The sequence below is a fragment of the Leuciscus leuciscus genome (genome assembly GCF_965113295.1).
Source record: "Leuciscus leuciscus genome assembly, chromosome: 5".
Lineage (NCBI taxonomy): Eukaryota > Metazoa > Chordata > Actinopteri > Cypriniformes > Leuciscidae > Leuciscus > Leuciscus leuciscus.
In genome coordinates, this window is record NC_138729.1 from 44,819,830 (window position 1) to 44,839,232 (window position 19,403).

Consider the following 19,403-nt stretch of genomic DNA (forward strand, 5'->3'; position numbering starts at 1 on the left):
TTTATGGACAGCATATACTTACTCACTCTCTCTCTCCCACTCTAAAGTGCACATATACAGTACGAACACACCCTCCCACAGAAACATGTTGTCAATGCTGCTCAGACGATTTTATCAGTAAAATGGTTTAAACAACTTAAAAGCTACATGTAATTTCTCACTAGCGAGGTAATGACAGCACTGTTCTTGCAGCAGATGAACTAAAAGTTTCGCTATTAGAGACGCTGCTGCAGCCGAACACTGTTGAGAGACGCAGAGACTCGGGTAATTCCTACACGCTTGATAACTCTCTCTCTCTCTCTCTCTAATAACTACATTAGTCTACTATCAGTGGCTGAAGCCTCTGTTACTAGCTCTAAAATTACGTTTTGGAATTAGCAACGGAGGCTTGGGATGGGATGCATAAGAAATTAGTCCGACACACAAGAGCATTTTAAGGACAAAAACCTGACAAATGTCTTGAAATACATCATCTGAACAATGTTTTGAGGTGTGGTAACTGTAGTATAAGCAGAATAATTGACGACGGGCTGTTGAATTAATAGAAAAATAATGCACACCCGAGGTGTAACGCCCACCTCGGGTCACGGTGTGCATTATTTTTCTATTCATTCAACAGCCCGTCGTCAATTATTCCTTACTTAAAACTCTAGAGACATGGCCTTGAAAGTAATTAATGTAGTGGAGAACAGGGGTCACTTGCAACAATAATTTAATGAATTTAATTAAAGTTTTTTTTTTTATATAATATTTTTTATAGTTTGAAATTAAAGTCACCATGAAATGTTTTTAATGGAATATTGCAATATTCATTATAAATTATTTATCTGTGCACAGCATCATTTAAAAATGCATATGCCCTTGTACTTCTTTAATCAAAATAAGTTCCTCTTCCTCTTGCAACAACATCTCTTCTCTGATGACATGTTTACTGGCGTGAGGGCGGGACAACCTGTCACTCACATGAGATCAACCAATAGCAAACCACAACAATCCAATCAATTTCAGATGACCAAAATCAAGTCCTGCCTTACTTTTTTTCTTGATTTCAATGGGATTTCACAAAAGGGAAGAAAGGTCTATTGAAACTCCGGTTTGATGCCGATATAAAATGTTTTAACTGGTTGAAAATGATTCCTGATCAGCTAAGAAAAGGATTTGACTTATTTCAAATAATTATGTCTGAACATGTTCCATTAACACTTGACAAGCAAAATGTGACAAAACTTCCTGTTATTGTCGCTTCTTTTTGTTTCTTTTTGACTCGTTGGTTTGCTCCCTGTGTGTATGATTTTTGCTTTGAGCTACATAGTTTTTTTTCCCTCCCGGTGGTTTGTTTTTCTTTTGTTACTTTTTTTTGACAACAGACCAGGGAGTAGTGAACAACATGTCACGTGACTCTCATCTCACAACACCTAGGGAATTGCATTGTTAACACACTAGGCAAGGAGCTATTGTATGCCATTGTAATGGTTTGGCTTTTCCTCAGTTAGACAAGGTTATGTGGGGATTGAACGGAAATACTTTTTGTTACTTGTTTGTTTTCTTTTCTTATTGTGTTAGGTAGTTTATTGGGAATGGGATGTAGTTGAAGTGTGGGTTTTGTTTTCATTATTGTCTTTGATTTAGATGACACTCAGGTTCCTACTCAGCCGAAAGATTAAGGGTCTGGCATTGAGTAATAAAAATCGCCCAACTCGAGGGGCGGCACCAAGCATGCATTTGAAAAATTTCACTGCACGCAATTGGATAACACTACGACCAATCACAACAATGCACGGGGTGATGTATCCAGAGCCCCATACGCTTAGCTACCAGCGGAGCTAACTGGTAGATCAGACTCTTGCCGTATCCAGTCGGCAAAACAGCAAAAACGCCCTTCTTGCAAAGGAACGATTCGAGCGCTGTCTTCTGTTCCTCTTTTAGATAAAAAGCCAAGTCTAACTCGTTCATTGTAGCGGCCAAAGCCGTTTCAAACAACTGGGGCATGTTCAAGTTCAAAACGGTGCGCAACGTTTTGCTACGGTTTCCGGGTTGAACGTCATGTTCACGTGCACCGGTGTGCAACGGGGTTTGAGATACGTTTTCTCTTGTTTGGTGGGTGTGTCAGAACTGCAGTCCAATCAGCAGCAACATGTATATAAAACACGGGGTATTAAAGTGAACTTGCACAATGGGTTCAAGGAAAGTAATTTACAAATGTGTTCGATGCAGCTCGGTATACGCAACAACTGAGGATATTAGAAGACATGTTTGTCGTAAGTTTTATTGTAAAAATATAGGATATCAACATAATGATGTAGTTGTTTATATTTTTAGCTTCATTGCAAGTGTATGACATTTGGTATAGAAATAAACAATGGTAATTAAGTGCTTTTCCTAAAAATGAGAAAGAAAATACAGGGTATTAAAACAGTATGACCTACAAATAAAGTCAGTATGTGAGGCTAAATAGATGTGTTTTAGTCTGAATTAGGTAAGATGTGTGCTTCCATTTCAGTTTCAGCAATCCCTTCACTCGACTGGGATGTTCTCTTTTGTTCTGGGCGGCAAGTGCAGTAACTGTAACATCGAGCATATTTTGTAGTATTAAACACATATTTATACCGACTTCATCAGGCTCAGAAAATTCTTCACAAAGAACACAAAGAATGAGCCTTCTCAGCTGCCATAGTTGCAACTCTTGCGTCATCAGAACAGTGTGTTCAACGCATCACCGTTTCTGTTTAAAAAACGTTGTGCAACGTTTTGCCGGGGCTGAACGCAGCCCTGGTGTTCATCTATAGCCATCTTGCAATGTTTTCGACGTCGCATCGCTGTCGTCATCTCGCCTCTGGCCCGCCTATATCAGATACAAGGGCATAGTTAATGAGCATCATTACTCAATGCCAGTGACTCGCTGAGCAAATTCAAATTGTGCTCTCGTGAGAACTCTGGATTTCCAGGTTAGTTCCTACTCCCTTTGATCAGCATTTCTGTTTTTTCCCCCTCTTAAAGCCACAATATGTAACTTTTTTGCTTTAAAAATAGCAAAAATCACTATATCTATGTTATATATTTTTTTTAGTTGTGTACTTACATTATCCCGACTGTTTCCAACAACTTTCAAACCAGGAGAAATTTGTAATTTAATTCGAGAAACGTCCCGTTTCTTTATTTCCGTTTTGTCGCCGTCAATGGCGTCATATCCGCGTTGTCCCTGGTTTCCGCTCGTACTGCCATGGCAACCAGAGCTATGAACCAGAGCCCTCTGATAGTAACCAAAGCGACTGACGGTAGTTCGCAATGTCTATTTGCACGCTGTTGTTGTTTCGTTCAAACATTATGGACCATGGCAAGCAGACTTTGGATACAAAAGGAGAACTAAAACGAGAATCAATATCAGCGCGGTGTTTTCGAGATGCCTAGAGCTCCCATAGACAGTATATAAACGAGAGCTCCACGTCCGAGACTTCGACCGCTTCTACATGTACTTTATTAAACAGGTGAGCACATTTACATAAAACGAATCAATGTTATATAGCTCAACATGATGAAATGTTAGAATATGATCTGTATGTTATTCTAATGTTGATCTAGCTTACTGCTAGTCTCATACAGACAAACTAACACATACATTTCAACACATTCAAATGCAGTTTAGTGTGATAGTGTAATGTTAGACCAAGTGAAACAACGCTGCGTTACCTCACAAGTTTAATTTGTCTAATAAACTGACCTGTGACTGTGAGTAGTAATTCTGCACTCGCGTGTAACGTTAGTTCGGTAGAATGAAATGTCCATATTCCTTATGCGGGGCTCGCGTAGCATGTGGAGCTGATAGCTGTCTCTTAGCAATCCCGAACTGCTTCATATCACAGTCATGATAAAAGCATCGATGTATTCAGTCATCCATAAACATTATTAGATCCATAGATTAGATCAGTCGGCTTGACGTTGACGACAAGATCCATAATTCTTAGCAAATGTTGCGTCATCAAACTACGCCTTTGTTATTGTAAATAGGTTAGCGACCCCTAGTGGCGAAAAATTCCATACTGTACGTTTAATTGAGTGTAACCATATGTAAATGGATCTCTTCCTTTTCTCTATTGAAACTATTCTTGTGTTCTTTTTGTACTAGCACATTGAGAACTTCTACCAGGGTTAAAAGATCTGGGATTTGATTCATCTATTTTATGTTATGTGTTCCTTCATTCCCTCAGACACATTAGGGCATGACATTTCATTTTAAACCTAACAAACATATTTTTGTGAAATATTTTATTTGAAAAGTGCCCTATCCTTCAAAATAAAATGCCACATAAGTGCCCAGCACAACAGTTTATCATCATTTATAATAATACTAAATGTTTCTTGAGCACCAAATTAGCATATTAGAATGATCATGTGACACCAAAGACTGCAGAAAATTCAGCTTTGCCAGGAATAAATTAGATTTTAAAATCATATTTTTGCTGTTTTTAATGTATTTTTATCAAATAAATGCAGCCTTGGTGAGCATAAGTGACTTCTGTCAAAAACATTTTTAAATAATCTTATCGATTAAGCTTTTGAACGGTAGTATCTATGATGTTTATACAACGAAAAGGAGGCAGATTTGTAGTAGTCTGTCAGTTATGAAGGAAAATAAGAAAAAAAACCCCAGGCTGTATTTATTTATGTTTTTGCTATAAATAAACTGGAAAAAGTACAGTAAGTAAATTATGTTCATATTGTGCTTCACTGCACAGCACAAATGAAAACTAATTTTCAGTTATTGTTTTTTTCATTGTTGTTAAGAGATCTTATCCATGGGAGCAAGAACATGTTCGCAGAACTCGATCTGGACATAGTCTAAACATTCATCATGTCTCAGAGAGCAGTGTATGCGAGAGAACAATAAAAGTGACTTGCGACTCTAAAGAAACGGCGTACGTAAAGATGAGAAGTTCAAATTCTGCTGTTAAGCAGCTCTAAAAAGGCAACAGTGAATGTGCATATCTGATAAGGCAATCGATTGCCATACTCCACCACTAACAGCATGTAGAGAGCTCAGCCACAGGCACTCATAGCATAATGGCATTTGATTACAGTTCTGCATTTTCTGAGCTTTCAAAGTGCTGGTTCTTCACAGTGAAATGAAAGCGCATGTGGAGTTGCAGTGACTAGGGACAGGAAAAGTAGCTTTAAAACTCCCAAGGCCTGTGGCATGTGTTCGGAAAAGCAGGCTAACGTACAGTGAATGATGTGAACCTATGATCCACCTAACAACGTTCGCACTTGCTTTCTAAAAACAAATGTGTACGCAAGAATGCGTACCACCTGTGACTTGGTGTCACCATGGTGACAGCCTTGTTAAAGGGATACTTCAGCATTTAGCATTAAGCTTTATATCAGTAGAAAACCTGTAGTATTTTTGAATTACCGTGCTTCCCTCCCTCATATCCCCCTGAGACAAGAGATTTATGTATTTTTTGTCTGGAAAAAATCCTCCGATGACACAAAAATCGTCAATTTGCATCATCGGAGGATTTTTTGGCCAGAGGCTAAAGACTACAGCCAGTAGTAGGAGCTAGTTCCGCACGCTCTCAACCCGCCCATAGGGGGTGGGATCTCACTCACAGAATGTACAAATAGTGTCAGCCATCTCTTTTTGGAAGTTAAGCTAACAGGCTCTTGTTCTGTGGAGAAAGATGAGTAGTAGGGGTTACCATCCTTTTTTTCCTGGACATGTCCGGCCATCGAGATCGTCATTCGGCAGTCGCCATTCATTGTTTACATGCACACCTTTTGTTTCAATCTAACTGAATTCATTCCGATAGGTGAATCTGAATGTAGTGTTTACATGAACACTAAACAAGTGATCAGTTGATGTGCGTTTTAGCATTGCTATGAAAATTCCCGCTCCTCCGTGAGAGATTATAGCCTTCGAGACCGGTGCGTCTCACAGGTGTCGCTCATCAGTAATCACGCCACCGGCCTCGCGCCATTCTCCCGCGCCCCTCAGTCTCGTCCTGCTCGCCACAGTAAACATAATGAATGGCGACTGTAGAACGCAAAAGCCAAATCCCGGACATTTTGGACGATCTCGAAATCCCGGGCAAACTCGTCACGGAGACTCACTAGTAGCCTAGTCTTGTTGTTTAACTGCGCGCTCTTACCGGTAGGCGTGGCTTGGGAGTGGCCTCGTAGGGCAGCGAAGCAAGTGCATTCTGGGAGTTGTTGTCTTTCATCCACATGAGCCAAAAATACATTTTCTGGCTTTTCTCAGTCTAAAAGGTTCCAAATTAAAAAATAATTTCACATTTCTACTACATAAATGACCCATTTTAAATACACATTCATCTTTCCAGAGGTGAAGTATCCCTTTAACCGTTAGCTTAGAGACATGAGACATGATGAATGTTTAGACTATGTCCAAATCGAGTACTGTAAACATGTTCTTGTTCCCATGGATAAGAACTCTTAACAACAATGAAAAAAGTAGTTTTCATTTGTGCTGTGCAGTGAAACACAATATGAAGTCATCATTTACTTACTGTACTTTTTTCAGTTTATTTATAGCAAAAACATAAATAAATAAATATAGATTGTTTTTTTTTTCTTATTTTCAACCTTGTTAACTGTTAGCCTAGTTGTACAACTGGCTGACACAGCTGCCCTCTATGAAAAAGGCCACAATGGCTTTTTGTGTCAACAAAAGAACTGTCGGGAGTGGCACTAACTGTCAGGTGCAGGACTGTCACTCACAGCTGTTTGCCGGGGTTTAGAGAGCCAGCATCAATCTCTCTGTCAAATTCGGTGCGGATGTCATCCAGGGTGCCATCGTCACCGAAAGCACCCCACTCCATGTTCACACACATGCGACCCTCGTCACCGTCCACCAGCTCCAAGTGCCGCATCTCCTCCATGTAGCACGCGTTGGTACCCGTCCCTGTAAAACACACGCAACTTATTCAAATGGAAGATTCCTGGAAATTTTGCATGACGTTACATGTTGCATGCAAACGTGTGCTGCATTTTAAAGGAGCACAGAGTAATTTTTCCCTCATAAAATTTTTTTTTACACAAATAAATAATAATGTACACTACCATGAAATGAAGACTCCAGTCATATTAGTAGCCTAAAAAAAGCAGTTCGGTCTTATTTTAAATGGAATTTTAAACTGGAACTTCTAACAGGCAGTTTTTAAGTCCTATGGGTAACATTACTTGAAGAGAACTGACCCATGCTGACAAAAGGTGGTTTTCATGACACTTAAAACAGGGTTCCCACCCTTCTTGACCAATGAATTTCCATGATTATCCAGTAGTTCATGATTAATGTATAAGTACTTTCCATAGGATTCCATAGGCATTTACTGGTGATCTTTTCAAATTTAAAGTATTTTATGTACAAATATCTCCACAAAGAGAAAAAATTGACCTGAGATTTGAACAAGGCTCAATGCAGGATTGAAATTTTGGAGACTCCATGCAGAGCATTAACAGAAATTGACATTAACTATATACATTTGCATACATTTTTAACAGTTTTATATTTCAATGACTTTTCCAGGCCTAAGATTTTCTTTGACTGTGGGAACCCTGTTTCAAATACCTTCTTCTTTCCTGAGATTTACTCAAATTAATTTTCTATTTTAAGATAGCATTAAGAAATCTGATGTATAACCCAGACTCTGGTGTTACCCTACAAAATATGTATATACTGTATAAAAGCCTATAAAAAGAACATCTCAACAGAATAATGTTGAATATTTCATGGTATAGGAGCTCTTTGTGGTTTATTATAAAGAATGTTTTCTCAGTCTTTGCAAAAAAAAACATGAGCAATAAAATAAATGGGTGTGTTCAATTTATTATGTGTGAATCATTATGTATAAACCTTGTCAACATGCTAAAACTGTCATACAATGACAGAGGCATGACACATGTTAAGGTCAGAAAGCTTTTTAAAGATTAGGACTGCTTAAAGGAATGGCAAAGAAAATTTTACGTAGCTACTAAAGCCAACATGAAATGGCATTGAACAACATGAACAATATTTTTGCGTAAACTCTCCTTAAAGTGCACTGCCCCCTATTAGGCTTTTTCAGATATTAACTTTCATGTAATATAACCCAGAAAGGAGGGGTTTATAGAGACCGATCAAAACATTTTAAACAGAGATTGATCAAAATGTTTTAAACACTGTGAGAAAAGAGGCGATGCTGCAATGTACTGTATATTATGAGAGTATATTATTCATAGGGTCATGAAACCATAAAACACACAAACAAATTTTTTTTTTTGTTAACATATGTACAGGCTGCAGATGAATAAAAACAACAATAGCACTCATGTTTTTTAGTTTTTCCAAGCAATTTCATTCTTCCGGTTTAAAAAGCAAAGTTGTACCAACGTCATGAAAATTGAGGTATATGCAATAATTTGCGCATCTTCGTTATCAGTTTCTGAGCTTTTTTCTGCATTATTCATAAGAATAAGCTCTTTTAATCCATTCACTGCGCTGAGATCGTACCTATCAGACCATTACCAATTTTTGTTTTTAAACGGGGAAAAAAATCTAAGATAACGTCAGTAAATGGAGTGCCGCAAGGATCTGTGTTAGGCCCTCTGCTATTTTCAATTTATTTGCTGCCACTTAGTAATATTATAAGAAAACATGGAATTAGTTTCCACTGTTATGTCGATGATACTCAGTTATATATTTCATCATGACCAGATGAAATATCTAAATTATCCACGTTGACAGAGTGTGTTAAAGATACAAATTATTGGATGACCTGTAATTTTCTTCTATTAAATTCAGATGAGAATTTCGCGAGGTTAGGTTAGCCTAACCCTAACCCTAAATGATATTACTTATTGGACCAGAAACCTGTACAGAGAATCTCTTAGAATACAATATGCATTTAGAAGAATGTACTGTAACTTCATCCTCTTCAGTTAAAGACCTGGGTGTTATATTAGACAGCAACTTGTCTTTCGAAAATCATATTTTATATGTCACAAAAATAACCTTCTTCCACCTCAGAAACATCGCTAAGCTATGGAACATGCAATCTGTTTCTGATGCAGAAAAGTTAGTTCATGCATTCATGACCTCTAGACTAGATTACTGTAATGCATTACTAGCTGGTTGTCCTCCATCCTCAATAAACAAGCTACAATTAGTCCAAAATGCAGCTGCTAGAGTTCTTACTAGGTCAAGAAAGTATGATCATATAACACCAATTTTATCATCTCTACACTGCTATATCCAGCCTCTTATGAAGAGAGAGCGCCAAATAAACTCCTGCGAAGACTTCAGATGAAGCAAGCTAGGAATCATTCCCCAATGCTACATTTTACTATATATCCTATTCATTTGTTAACAAGCATGAATTCATTACTTCAATAAGCTCATTGTTTCTACCTTAAAATAATACATTGTTTAAATTAGTACATTATTAGCTAACTGTGTGATTTGTATGTGTACATTTCTGAAACACATAACTTGGACATAGTCACCTCTGATAGCTTTGAAACAATATGTATTGTGAAAGGCGCTATACAAAATAAAATTTAATTTAATTAGTTCATATCCGGAACAAAGCAAGCGTGTTTCAAGTTTTTATGGACATATTTCATATACTCTCCTGCTCCAAACATAAACTAGCAACGTGTATGTGCACACATTTCATGCATGTCTTCTTCAAATTAAATATATTTGTGCAAATAACACTGATACAGCGGTACGTCTGATCATGAACGCGATGACACCATTAATTATTCTGATACACAGAAGACAATGATGTAGACCGAGAATTCCAAGAATGGACAGAAAAGTAACTATGTCTTTATTATTTCTGTGTCCTTATACTGATGTGTGAAATTTGTTGTGATTGTAGTGCTAGAAAACGTAATGAAAATATTATTATAGCTCTGTGTAGCTTGTTCAAAGATATAATGAACTCCATCATAATTGATTATTTGTTATTTGTGTTCTGAGTTATAAGATACAATGTACATAATTAATTCAATTGGGAACCATTCATGCAGAATGTTTTATAAGGGGCACATATTGGTGACGCACATGATAACGTCGATGTGCAATGTGCTAACAGCGCCATCTTTAGAAGCACATTTGCCATTGACGGGTTTGGGTGTGCTTTCTCTCGTTCTTCTAACAAGCGTGCTGACTGAAGGGGAGAGACGTGTATCCCAAATAATTCACTGTGCTCTGTGTATTTCTGTATATTATCTTTATTGACAAGAACAACAAACACAGCCAGAGTAAAACTGTAATAGACAATGCTGATTTGTTGATACTGTATTTCTAAGAATAAATTACCAGAATGTATTTGATTTGCTCATGATAGTTGTTAGTATTCTCAAGATTTTTCTGAGTTTGTAGTCTTGGGGTTGTATTATTAAAATACATCAAGGTGCCCCAACAAACTGTTGTTTGTTTATTTTTTCTTTGCACATATATTAATATTCATTTGTCCATAAAATGAGCATGTTGTTGGTCTGTGTTTTATTGATTGTTGTCTCTCCTCTTCCCCCCATTTACACTCCCACTTTTAGTTTTACACAGCTTTACACACACACCTATTTATTTAGTTTTTTTTTTTTTTAAATCTGAGGTGTGAACGACCAGTGCTAAAACGGTGACCATTTCTTTCTGCTAATGCTAATATTCTAAAATGAATGCAAATGCAAATGCAAACAAAGTAAGTCACGCACATTTTCTGCAATGCAATTGCACTGCAGTCTTGCACTGCAGTCCGTGTGTTTTATAAGCACCATCTCGACAGATTCCTACAAATCCTTAAATAATAAAAACACACGTTCAAAGGTGCAGGCAAGGGAATTTACTTTTACAAGGGAATTTACGAATGTACATTAGATTTTCATGATGTTCAAACATTGTATCAATAGTACACAACAGTGCTAGTCTGGCTTTGTGGAAGATAATAAGGTAAGCCTTGGGTAAGCTTGTTTTATTAGCCCAGCTATCAGTAAGCTTACTGTAGTCTCTCAACACTGTCTTTGAATTCAAAATAAACCGCTGCCTTCAAATATACAGGACGTTCCCCATTTGCATGATAGTAACAGCTCTTATCTTATTAATTTGTATCCTAAACATTCTGAAGCTTGGAAAATGACCATGACAATTTTGGACTCAGAAAACGATTTCCATCATTTTTCATCATTCAAACACGGTTTGATATCTTCTAATATTGCATGAAAAAACTCTGGATGGAAATGGCAAAATGTGCATCAATTCTAAAAATATGCATAAAAAACTTGTGCGCTAAATTGAGGCAGATACGACATGCACATAAAATAATATGGAAAAACGTTTATGGAATGTTCCCTCGATTCGCAACAAAAAAACTCAAGTGACTTTGCCTCAACAAAGGATATGATTGGATAAATGGAGTGATCATCAAACCAATTTCATTGCACAGCGTCTCAAATGTTGGTTTTATAATTCTGAAATGCCTTAGCCAAATTCTGTCATCAAAATGATTTGGTATTACTCTGGCATCTGAATGGAAGAGAACATGACAGTGTTTATTGTGTTCGTCTGTGCGCTCTGAGACGCAAGTCATTTATGATGTAGGAAAAAAGAGCCAAAGTGGCAAATTTCCCAAGAAGAGATGATTCTGTTTTCTTGAGGACATGGGATGACATCCAGTCGATCACATGATCCTTTAGAAATCATTATAATATTCTGATTTATTATGAGTGTTGGAAACCGTTCTGCTGCCTAATATATTTGATGAATAAAAGGTTAAAAAGAGGGGGGAATGGGGTTACCTTATTTTAAAGGATATTACTACGCGGCCCAAATTAGACCCTTTATTAACCTATATTCTCCAAATTTTCAAGCCAGGTGGAAAGATATTGAACTTTCAATCATGAAGGACTCTCCGATTCACGCATTACTGGCCTGTGCGAACCTAGACAAGCTTATAAAGGATACTCAAAATCTGTGGATCAAAACCCAATTAAAAATTTGGAATAAAGTAAAAGGAGAGTATCAGTTAAATGATAAAATACAGATAATCCAATGGTGTGCTTTTGATCCTGGCTTCAGGCCAAATTTGACGGATAATTGTTTTAAATCATGGATTTCCAAAGGTATAACAACATTCTATTCACTCACAGAAAATGGAAAATTAAGGGATTTTGAGGGTCTGAAAAATGAATACCATCTTGATAACTCAGATTTTTTAACTCAGAACCTAATACAGACCTTAATGACCCAATATTAAGAACAATTTTGATTGCATATAAAAATGCTACTGTTAAGGGGGTTATTTCTAAGTTTTACAAAGGTTTCTTGGTGAAAAATACCCACTCCACAGACTACATAAAAGAAAAATGGGAAAAGGAAAGCAATGTGTTAATATCTACAGATGACTGGTTGAATATATGTGAGTTTCAATGGAAATGTACAAACTCTCATACATGGCGTGAGTTTAATTGGAAATGTCTTATTCGTTTTTTTATAACACCAAAGCAAAAAGCACATTTTGACCCAGGTGGTGCTAAATGCTGGAGGCTGTGTGGCGCTCGGGAGGCTGATCACTGGCATGTGTTTTTGGAATGCCCAAAGATCAAACCACTATACTAAAGTTCCTTTACAGTTTTCCTCTCTGTTTTGGGGGAATTGAGAGTTCTTGGCCAGAACTGCTGATAAGTATTTATATGCCATTCTTACATCTGCCTGCAAAAAAGCATTTACAAGACGTTGGCTGCTTCCCGACCCTCCCACAGTCTCAGAATTGTAAATGAGATATATGTAATGGAAGCAATTACCTTTTCCATTAGTCTAAAGAAAAGTATATTTGTAAGTCTGTGGGCCAGATGGGTCAAATATGTAAGGCCCTTAAGATCAGACTTCGTAGAGGTGCTGAATTAATGATCCTGTGTTTTATTTTCCCGTCTTCCTACTTATCCTCTCCTTTAATGTCCCAATCAATGTAGTTATTTGTATATTTTGTTATGCACAAGTTTTTTTATTTTTTTTTATTGTTCAAAGTATGTATATGTTCTGTAAAAAAAAAAAAAAAAACAGCAAAAAAAGCAAATGGACAGTTACTATAGCCAGGGATGCACATAAGTGTATATAGCCGCGTTTCCACCGCAGGAACTTTCCCCAGGAACTAGGAACTTTGGGCTGGTACTCGATGTGTTTACACCGCAGGAACCAGGGTCTAAATGAAGTTCCGGGTAAATTTTTCCCCCTCCGATAGTCCCTGCTCATGAGGTAGTACTTTTTCAAAGTTCAGGAACTTTCATGGGTGGGACTTGTGCGCTGCACAAGCTGATTGGTTGTGTTCACGCCGCATTTTGGTTGGATGACTCCACGCAGCATTTATTTATTTTTAACCTCCCTTTTTAAAAAATCTATTGCGGTTCGTGTCGTTGCTTCGTGCAGTAAGAGTTGTCTGTCTGCAAATATGGAATTTAATAAAATAAAATAAAACTGGTGGACTGGCGACGAGTTTCAGGCTTTATTAAGGGTATTTGTGGAAGAGGAAACTTTCTGCGCGTTCGTCCCAGCCATCTCACGGTCAATGTCCGCAATAGCTGATAACATACAAATTTTATATCTAACGTTAGCATTACGAGCTACTGAACACGCTTTATCAGTGCTCGTCTCTTTTCTGCCACCTCTTTTATTATTAAGTCATTATGTTTACACATTGTCATCTATTGCAAGGTTAGGTTAGTAACAAACAGCTATTTACAAGACTGTCAATATTTATGATTGATAGACGTGGTTCAGGCTTTTTTTAAGCATATTTGCGAAAGAGGAATTTTTTTTGCGCGTTCGTCCCAGGCATCTCACAATAACTGATAACATACGTTGTCTAATTTTATACGCATATATACGAGCTTTCTGAACACGCTTTAATATCAGTGCTCGTCTATTTTGTTTTGTTAATTACCTCGTTAGTAAACCAATACATAACTGCAGCACAGTTTGAATCTCCTCCATACTTATTATAAATGTACGTGGCGCAACTGATTACTGTCCGTCGCAGACTGGGAGGAGCAGTTGCGCGCAGTTTACCTTCCCGGTACTTTAGACCGCGGTGTAAACGCAGAAAGCAACCGGTCTGGGGCAAAAAAAGTTCCTGGGAAAAAGTTCCTGGTACAAATTGTTCCGGGTAATTTCGGTGGAAACGCGGCTAATTACTACTTTTATTCTGTAATTCTATTTTGCTGACTGAAAATAAAGAATATAAAAAATAAATAAAAAAAGGTTAAAAAGAATGGCATTTATTTTAAATAAAAAATATTTTCTAATAATATAAATCTTCTTTACTATCACTTTTTATCAATTTAACACATCCTTGCTGAATAAAAGTATTGATTTATTTAAAAAAAAAAAGAAATAAATTACTGACCCCAAATTACTGTATATTGTTGTTACAAAAGATTTCTATTTATTTTTTTTATTTTTTTTAAATTTTTTTTTACATTAAAATAGAAAATTAACAGAAATAAAATCCCACTGAGCAGCCCTGAAAAAAATCCTACTAAAACGCCTTGCTCACTATACCACCTCTTCCACACTTTTCAGCTGTTCTGTATTTCCACATCACCAAGAATACATTTGGCCCGCTGTAATTGTCATCTTATGTGAAAGACTGTTAAAATTATGTACAAATTAGTGAGTATAATAACTGAGGCAGTGCATGGCATACAAAGTTGTGAAAGACTCAGGGATCAGCTGCTCTAGCCTCTATAATTACACATATTTGACACACTATTGGGCGAAATTAATCAAAATAATTAGTTGCAATTAGTGAAGTGTGAGGATTATAATTGTCAAGATGCGGCAAAAAATAATTTTGTTAGGCCATAATAACAGGCTATAAAGTGCCTGAAATGTGTGCTTTAGTATTCCCTCAACCAATAAACTAAACAAATGAAATGACAGAACAAAATGTCTGTGTCTGAATAAAGCACCTTTCATTCACACCAAGCAGATCATTTGCCTGACAATAATTGCTGACACCCTGGCTGATATTTCCCACTGATATCAACTAGATACTAGAATATGAGTGCAAAAGTAAGACAGTCAGTGACTCACCGACAATGAGACCAATCTCACAGTGATGGTCGTCATAGCCACAGGTCATCATGGTGCCAACGGTGTCATTGATCACAGCAACAATGTCAATGTCAAAGTCCTGAAGAGAGAGAAGAAAAAAAAGTTGTTTGGTATTTGAAACCAGATGAAAATCTATAAAAGGTCAAATAAAGCAATGAGGCACGCGAAGCTATATGTTACTGCGATTTTAAAGTTAAAGGGTGAATTTAAAATGAAAAAGGACTTGAAGGTTTGGCTGAGTTATGGCTCAGTTAACCCCTGCTGGTAGATTTTGTAACTACACTTTATGGAGGTAAAAACAATTCTAAATAATAATGACATTTATAAATGTTGGTTAAAAAAAAAACCTGTATGCAGAAATATGTGCTCAAGAGCAATATTTACATTGTTTGTTACGTCTGCAATAGGGGTGTAACGGTTCACATTACTCACAGCTTTGATCACCGTTTAAGGGTCACAGTATCAGTACGTTTCGGTATTTGCTACAAGGATTATAAATACAATAGAGCAAAGATACAAATAAAATAAACTTGCTTTACAGGTTTTTCAGGTAGGTTCATTACATTTTTTATATTTTGGGCTCCATTTTAAGGGTTCAATTAAATTTTAGTATTCAAAAATGATGTCTAATTAAAGCTGCAGTCTGCAGTTTTTCCTCTTTGTCGCCATCTCTGTTCGAAATCTGCAATTGCAGTTATTCGCGGAAATATCAACTTTACGTGGGTTGTGCCTCGGCACGGCACAGCACGGATGAATCCAATGTTTTGAGGAGAATGTGCGGCTGTCAGGCACCGCGCCGGTGTGGAGACTGTCATTCGCAAACATTCTACTTTTTGGAAGTATGACCAACATAATAATTTTCACCGGAAAATGTCGTCTGAACAAGTAAGTAACATCCACTTTTGTTCTGACCAACTAAGGGGAAAAAAAGCATTGCAGTAAATCGCGCTGATTAAATCTAACGATCACTTATCATATCACGTCAAACCGTGCAAATTATACTTTGTTCTCAAATTGTTAATGTTAACAACATCAGCATTAAGTGACTACATTTAATGCCCTTCTGATATTTGTCCTGGTTTTCGCATGGGCCCGGTTGCGGTCTCTTTTTTTCTCCGAAGTCTTTCACATTTTACAACAGGTGAATCTCCAGTTGTCACTGGTGATCGTCGTTTGAACCTTTCTGGATCTGCCATTAAATTGATGTTTAATTATATCAAGTGCTGTGAGAAAAGGCTATAAATCTCCACCTCCAACATCCTCACACGCAATATAGCCGACTAGCCGAGACTCCTTCTTTATGTGTGCAGATGTGACGTAATGACGCAGTTTGGACAAGCCACTATTGTTTTTTTTTTGTTTTGTTTTTATCATACTTCTGTGTTTTCTGGTTCAAGTTTTTTTTTTTTTGCTTCGGAACCGAGCGGTTGATGTCTTCTGCTCTGTACAAAGCAGTGCTTCTAAGACAACGAGCCAGCTGTTCTGGAAGAAGCTCTCTCCTGATCGGTGTTGGTGTATCGGTGCTGCAGCGGGGACGATTTTCCTGTTTTTTCTGCCAGTTCAACTGAGCAAAAAGGCTGTTCTCATAGCTGGATGGTCACGATCACTGTGTCACGCGTCTGGGCTTCAAACCAACCCCCAAGGAACCCTCACTCCTCGTGCGCTCCACAGCCAGTACAGCTGCCAAAGGAACACGCTGGACCGTCTCAAGGCACTGTACCAGCCGTATCCTTTGGAACCTTGTTTCTACAGGGACTTTCAACCCGTTTCCTATAACAACGTCTGACCTTTCCATTTTGACTTCGTTTCATGTTTCTTTGTTTGTCTTGTGCCTGAGTTTGTGTTGGCCATAATCTTTTCTCGTCCAGCCTCGTTGTTTGCCGTTATCATGCCCCCTTGTTTAGTCCTTGTCTAGTCCTTATTTTGTTTCGTTAGTTTCTATTTGTTGTTGTTGTTGTTTTTTTTACTCCAGTCAAGTTATAGTCTTTATTTTTGCTTTAGTTTTCCCTAGCCTATTTAGTTTATTTCTTTTTCTCTTAAATTTCCTGCAATGTTGCAGTCTTTTTTCATTTATTTGCAGTTCCAGTCATTGTTTCATAGAAATTATTTCATCTGATTTCTTCTTGTTTGCAAATTAAAGTTTTTTTATTTCTAGAATTATTTTATTTTTTCTAAATCCAGTTATATTTCTAGTTTATTTTATTTCCTCTAGTTATAGTTTTGCCATTTTTTTTTATCTCTTGTTGTCTTGTCTTGTGTGTTGGTCCCTGCCCTGCTTCCTGTGTCCTGACTGGTCGCTGACTCTCCTAACCTGGCGGCTAACTCTGATGCTTCTGCAGTTTCAGTGCCAAGTCTCTGGTTTCTTGAGCCACTGCCTTATCTCCATTGTTGCCTTGGCGTCTGGAGCTGCCTCATCCCCGACCAGCCTGTTCTCCTGTTGTGTGCCCTGCCCTATTTTTTAGACTGTGTTCCTGCCTCTCCTACTGTATCTTGTGCTGTGCCTTTTGTAAATAAATATCACCCCCTGCTCATTCTGCATCCGAGTCCTCTCTCTCAAAGAACCCTAACAGCCTATACAATAGAAATAGTAATAATATAGTATAGATTTAATGTGAGGAATAAAATACTTTAATGGGGATTCCATCCATAAACAACTATGGTTTATTGTGCAAAGAACGAAGCTGACAGAAATGCATACAGACAGTTTTTGTTTGTGAGAATCTAAAACCATTCTGCATTGACCAAGTTTGTATTTTGTTTATCTTCAGTTGGATTTTTCACTCTATAGTATTCATGTACTTACTTCTGTAGCAAATGCGGATATCATCTACATTTAAACTACAGTGCACATCAGAACCAATGACTTTTGCAATGCTGTCTATTTTAATACTAAAAAGAGATACCGATAAAATACTTCCTTGAGGTACTCCAAGTTCCTGTTTATGCAGGCCAGACAGGGTGTTTGCTACCTCGACTCTAAAGTGTCTATTCGATAGAAATCTTCCAATGAAGATAGGCAAACGACCTCTAAAATTCATTTGGTACAAATCCTTTAAAATTCCAAGTGTCCATGTCATGTAATAGGCTTTCTCCAAATAATAATAAAAAAAGCTACAACATGTTCTTTCCTAATAAATGCATCAAGGTTGTATTGCTCTATATTACCAGAGCTTAAGTTAATTTTCTCCCCCTCCTTTATTGAGCATGAAAAGTTCGGAAAGCAGGAAGACAAGAGTGAATCATGCTGTTTGATGTTGAATTTGAGGACCACTGCTTTTGCCCTTTATTTTTAGTATCAGCTCCATATTTTGTTTGATGGAGAACAAGTTTGATAAGATTTTCAGTTGATGGATGTCTGAAGAAAAATCTTTCTGCTTTTTTCCTCTCTTTTATAACTTTTATAACATTTATCATCAAACCATGGAAGTCATCTAAATTTTTTGCTTAGAGATGTTCTTGGGACAGTATAATTTGCTACAGATATAGGCGTTTCTGTGAAATTCTGCATCGCATCTGGGCTGTCCTCCAGAAAGTTTGCAAATCTCTCATATCAGAGAATTTGAAACTGATACCAGTTTGCTTTTTTTTTTAATCTGCCATCTTTGTACTTTTGTTTCTTCCTCTTTTCCTTTAATGGTTACAATGATTGGAAAATGGTCACTTCTACAAAGGTCATGATGTACTTTCCATGATAGGTCTAAAAATAGGTCAGGCTGACAAAAAAGTAGATAGTGGAATATGTTCCATGTCCCGGATGTAAATAAGTATTCAATCCATTATTTAAAAGGCATAAGGTATGATAATGTAAAAAAATCTTCAATCATCTTTACCTTTGTATTGCAATAATTACTGCCAGAAAGTACACAGAAAGTTATGGCTATTAAAATCTCCCATGAGAATAAAAGAAGATGGCAGTTGAGTAACAAGGTGATCTAGATCCATGTGTGTCAAATTTAAATCAGGAGGAATGTAAGAGGAACTGTAATGGTTTTCTGCCGTGTCAATCGTACTGCCGTCACCTGTAGATTGCTGTTAATACTGATGTGACTATGACTATTAAAGGAGAAAGCACAATCTGATAATAATTGTATCTCCTGTAAACATACAACAAGAGGATTAAATATAGCTGCAAGCAGCAGCAATTATCGGGGCCAAGCAAAAAGAAGACAATAAGACATGCCAACATGGCTGGGAGTGTCAGACCAACTGCAACAATGAGAAATTAAAGAGATTTAAAGATGATTTTAGGCAAAATGGCTGAAAAATCATATATACAGTAACTTAAAGTATGATTTAA

The 19,403-nt window shown here is 37.2% G+C and overlaps 1 protein-coding gene and 1 long non-coding RNA gene across 2 annotated transcripts in view; one reads left to right on the forward strand and one right to left on the reverse strand.

The window, feature by feature from the left end:
* LOC309499259 overlaps positions 1-6,554 on the forward strand; it is a 75,406-nt gene extending 68,852 nt beyond the window's left edge. Inside the window, exon 2 of the long non-coding RNA XR_014206180.1 lies at positions 3,808-6,554. This is a non-coding gene — a long non-coding RNA (uncharacterized lncRNA). The remainder of the gene's footprint in view (positions 1-3,807) is intronic.
* The window catches only part of hk2 (hexokinase 2), a 69,515-nt gene that overhangs the window by 33,535 nt on the left and 16,577 nt on the right, over positions 1-19,403 (reverse strand). The window contains exons 6-7 of the mRNA XM_082170219.1: positions 15,086-15,185; positions 6,733-6,916 (exon numbers count right to left, since the gene is read on the reverse strand). Coding sequence (XP_082026345.1) covers positions 6,733-6,916; positions 15,086-15,185 — 284 coding nt within the window. The remainder of the gene's footprint in view (positions 1-6,732; positions 6,917-15,085; positions 15,186-19,403) is intronic.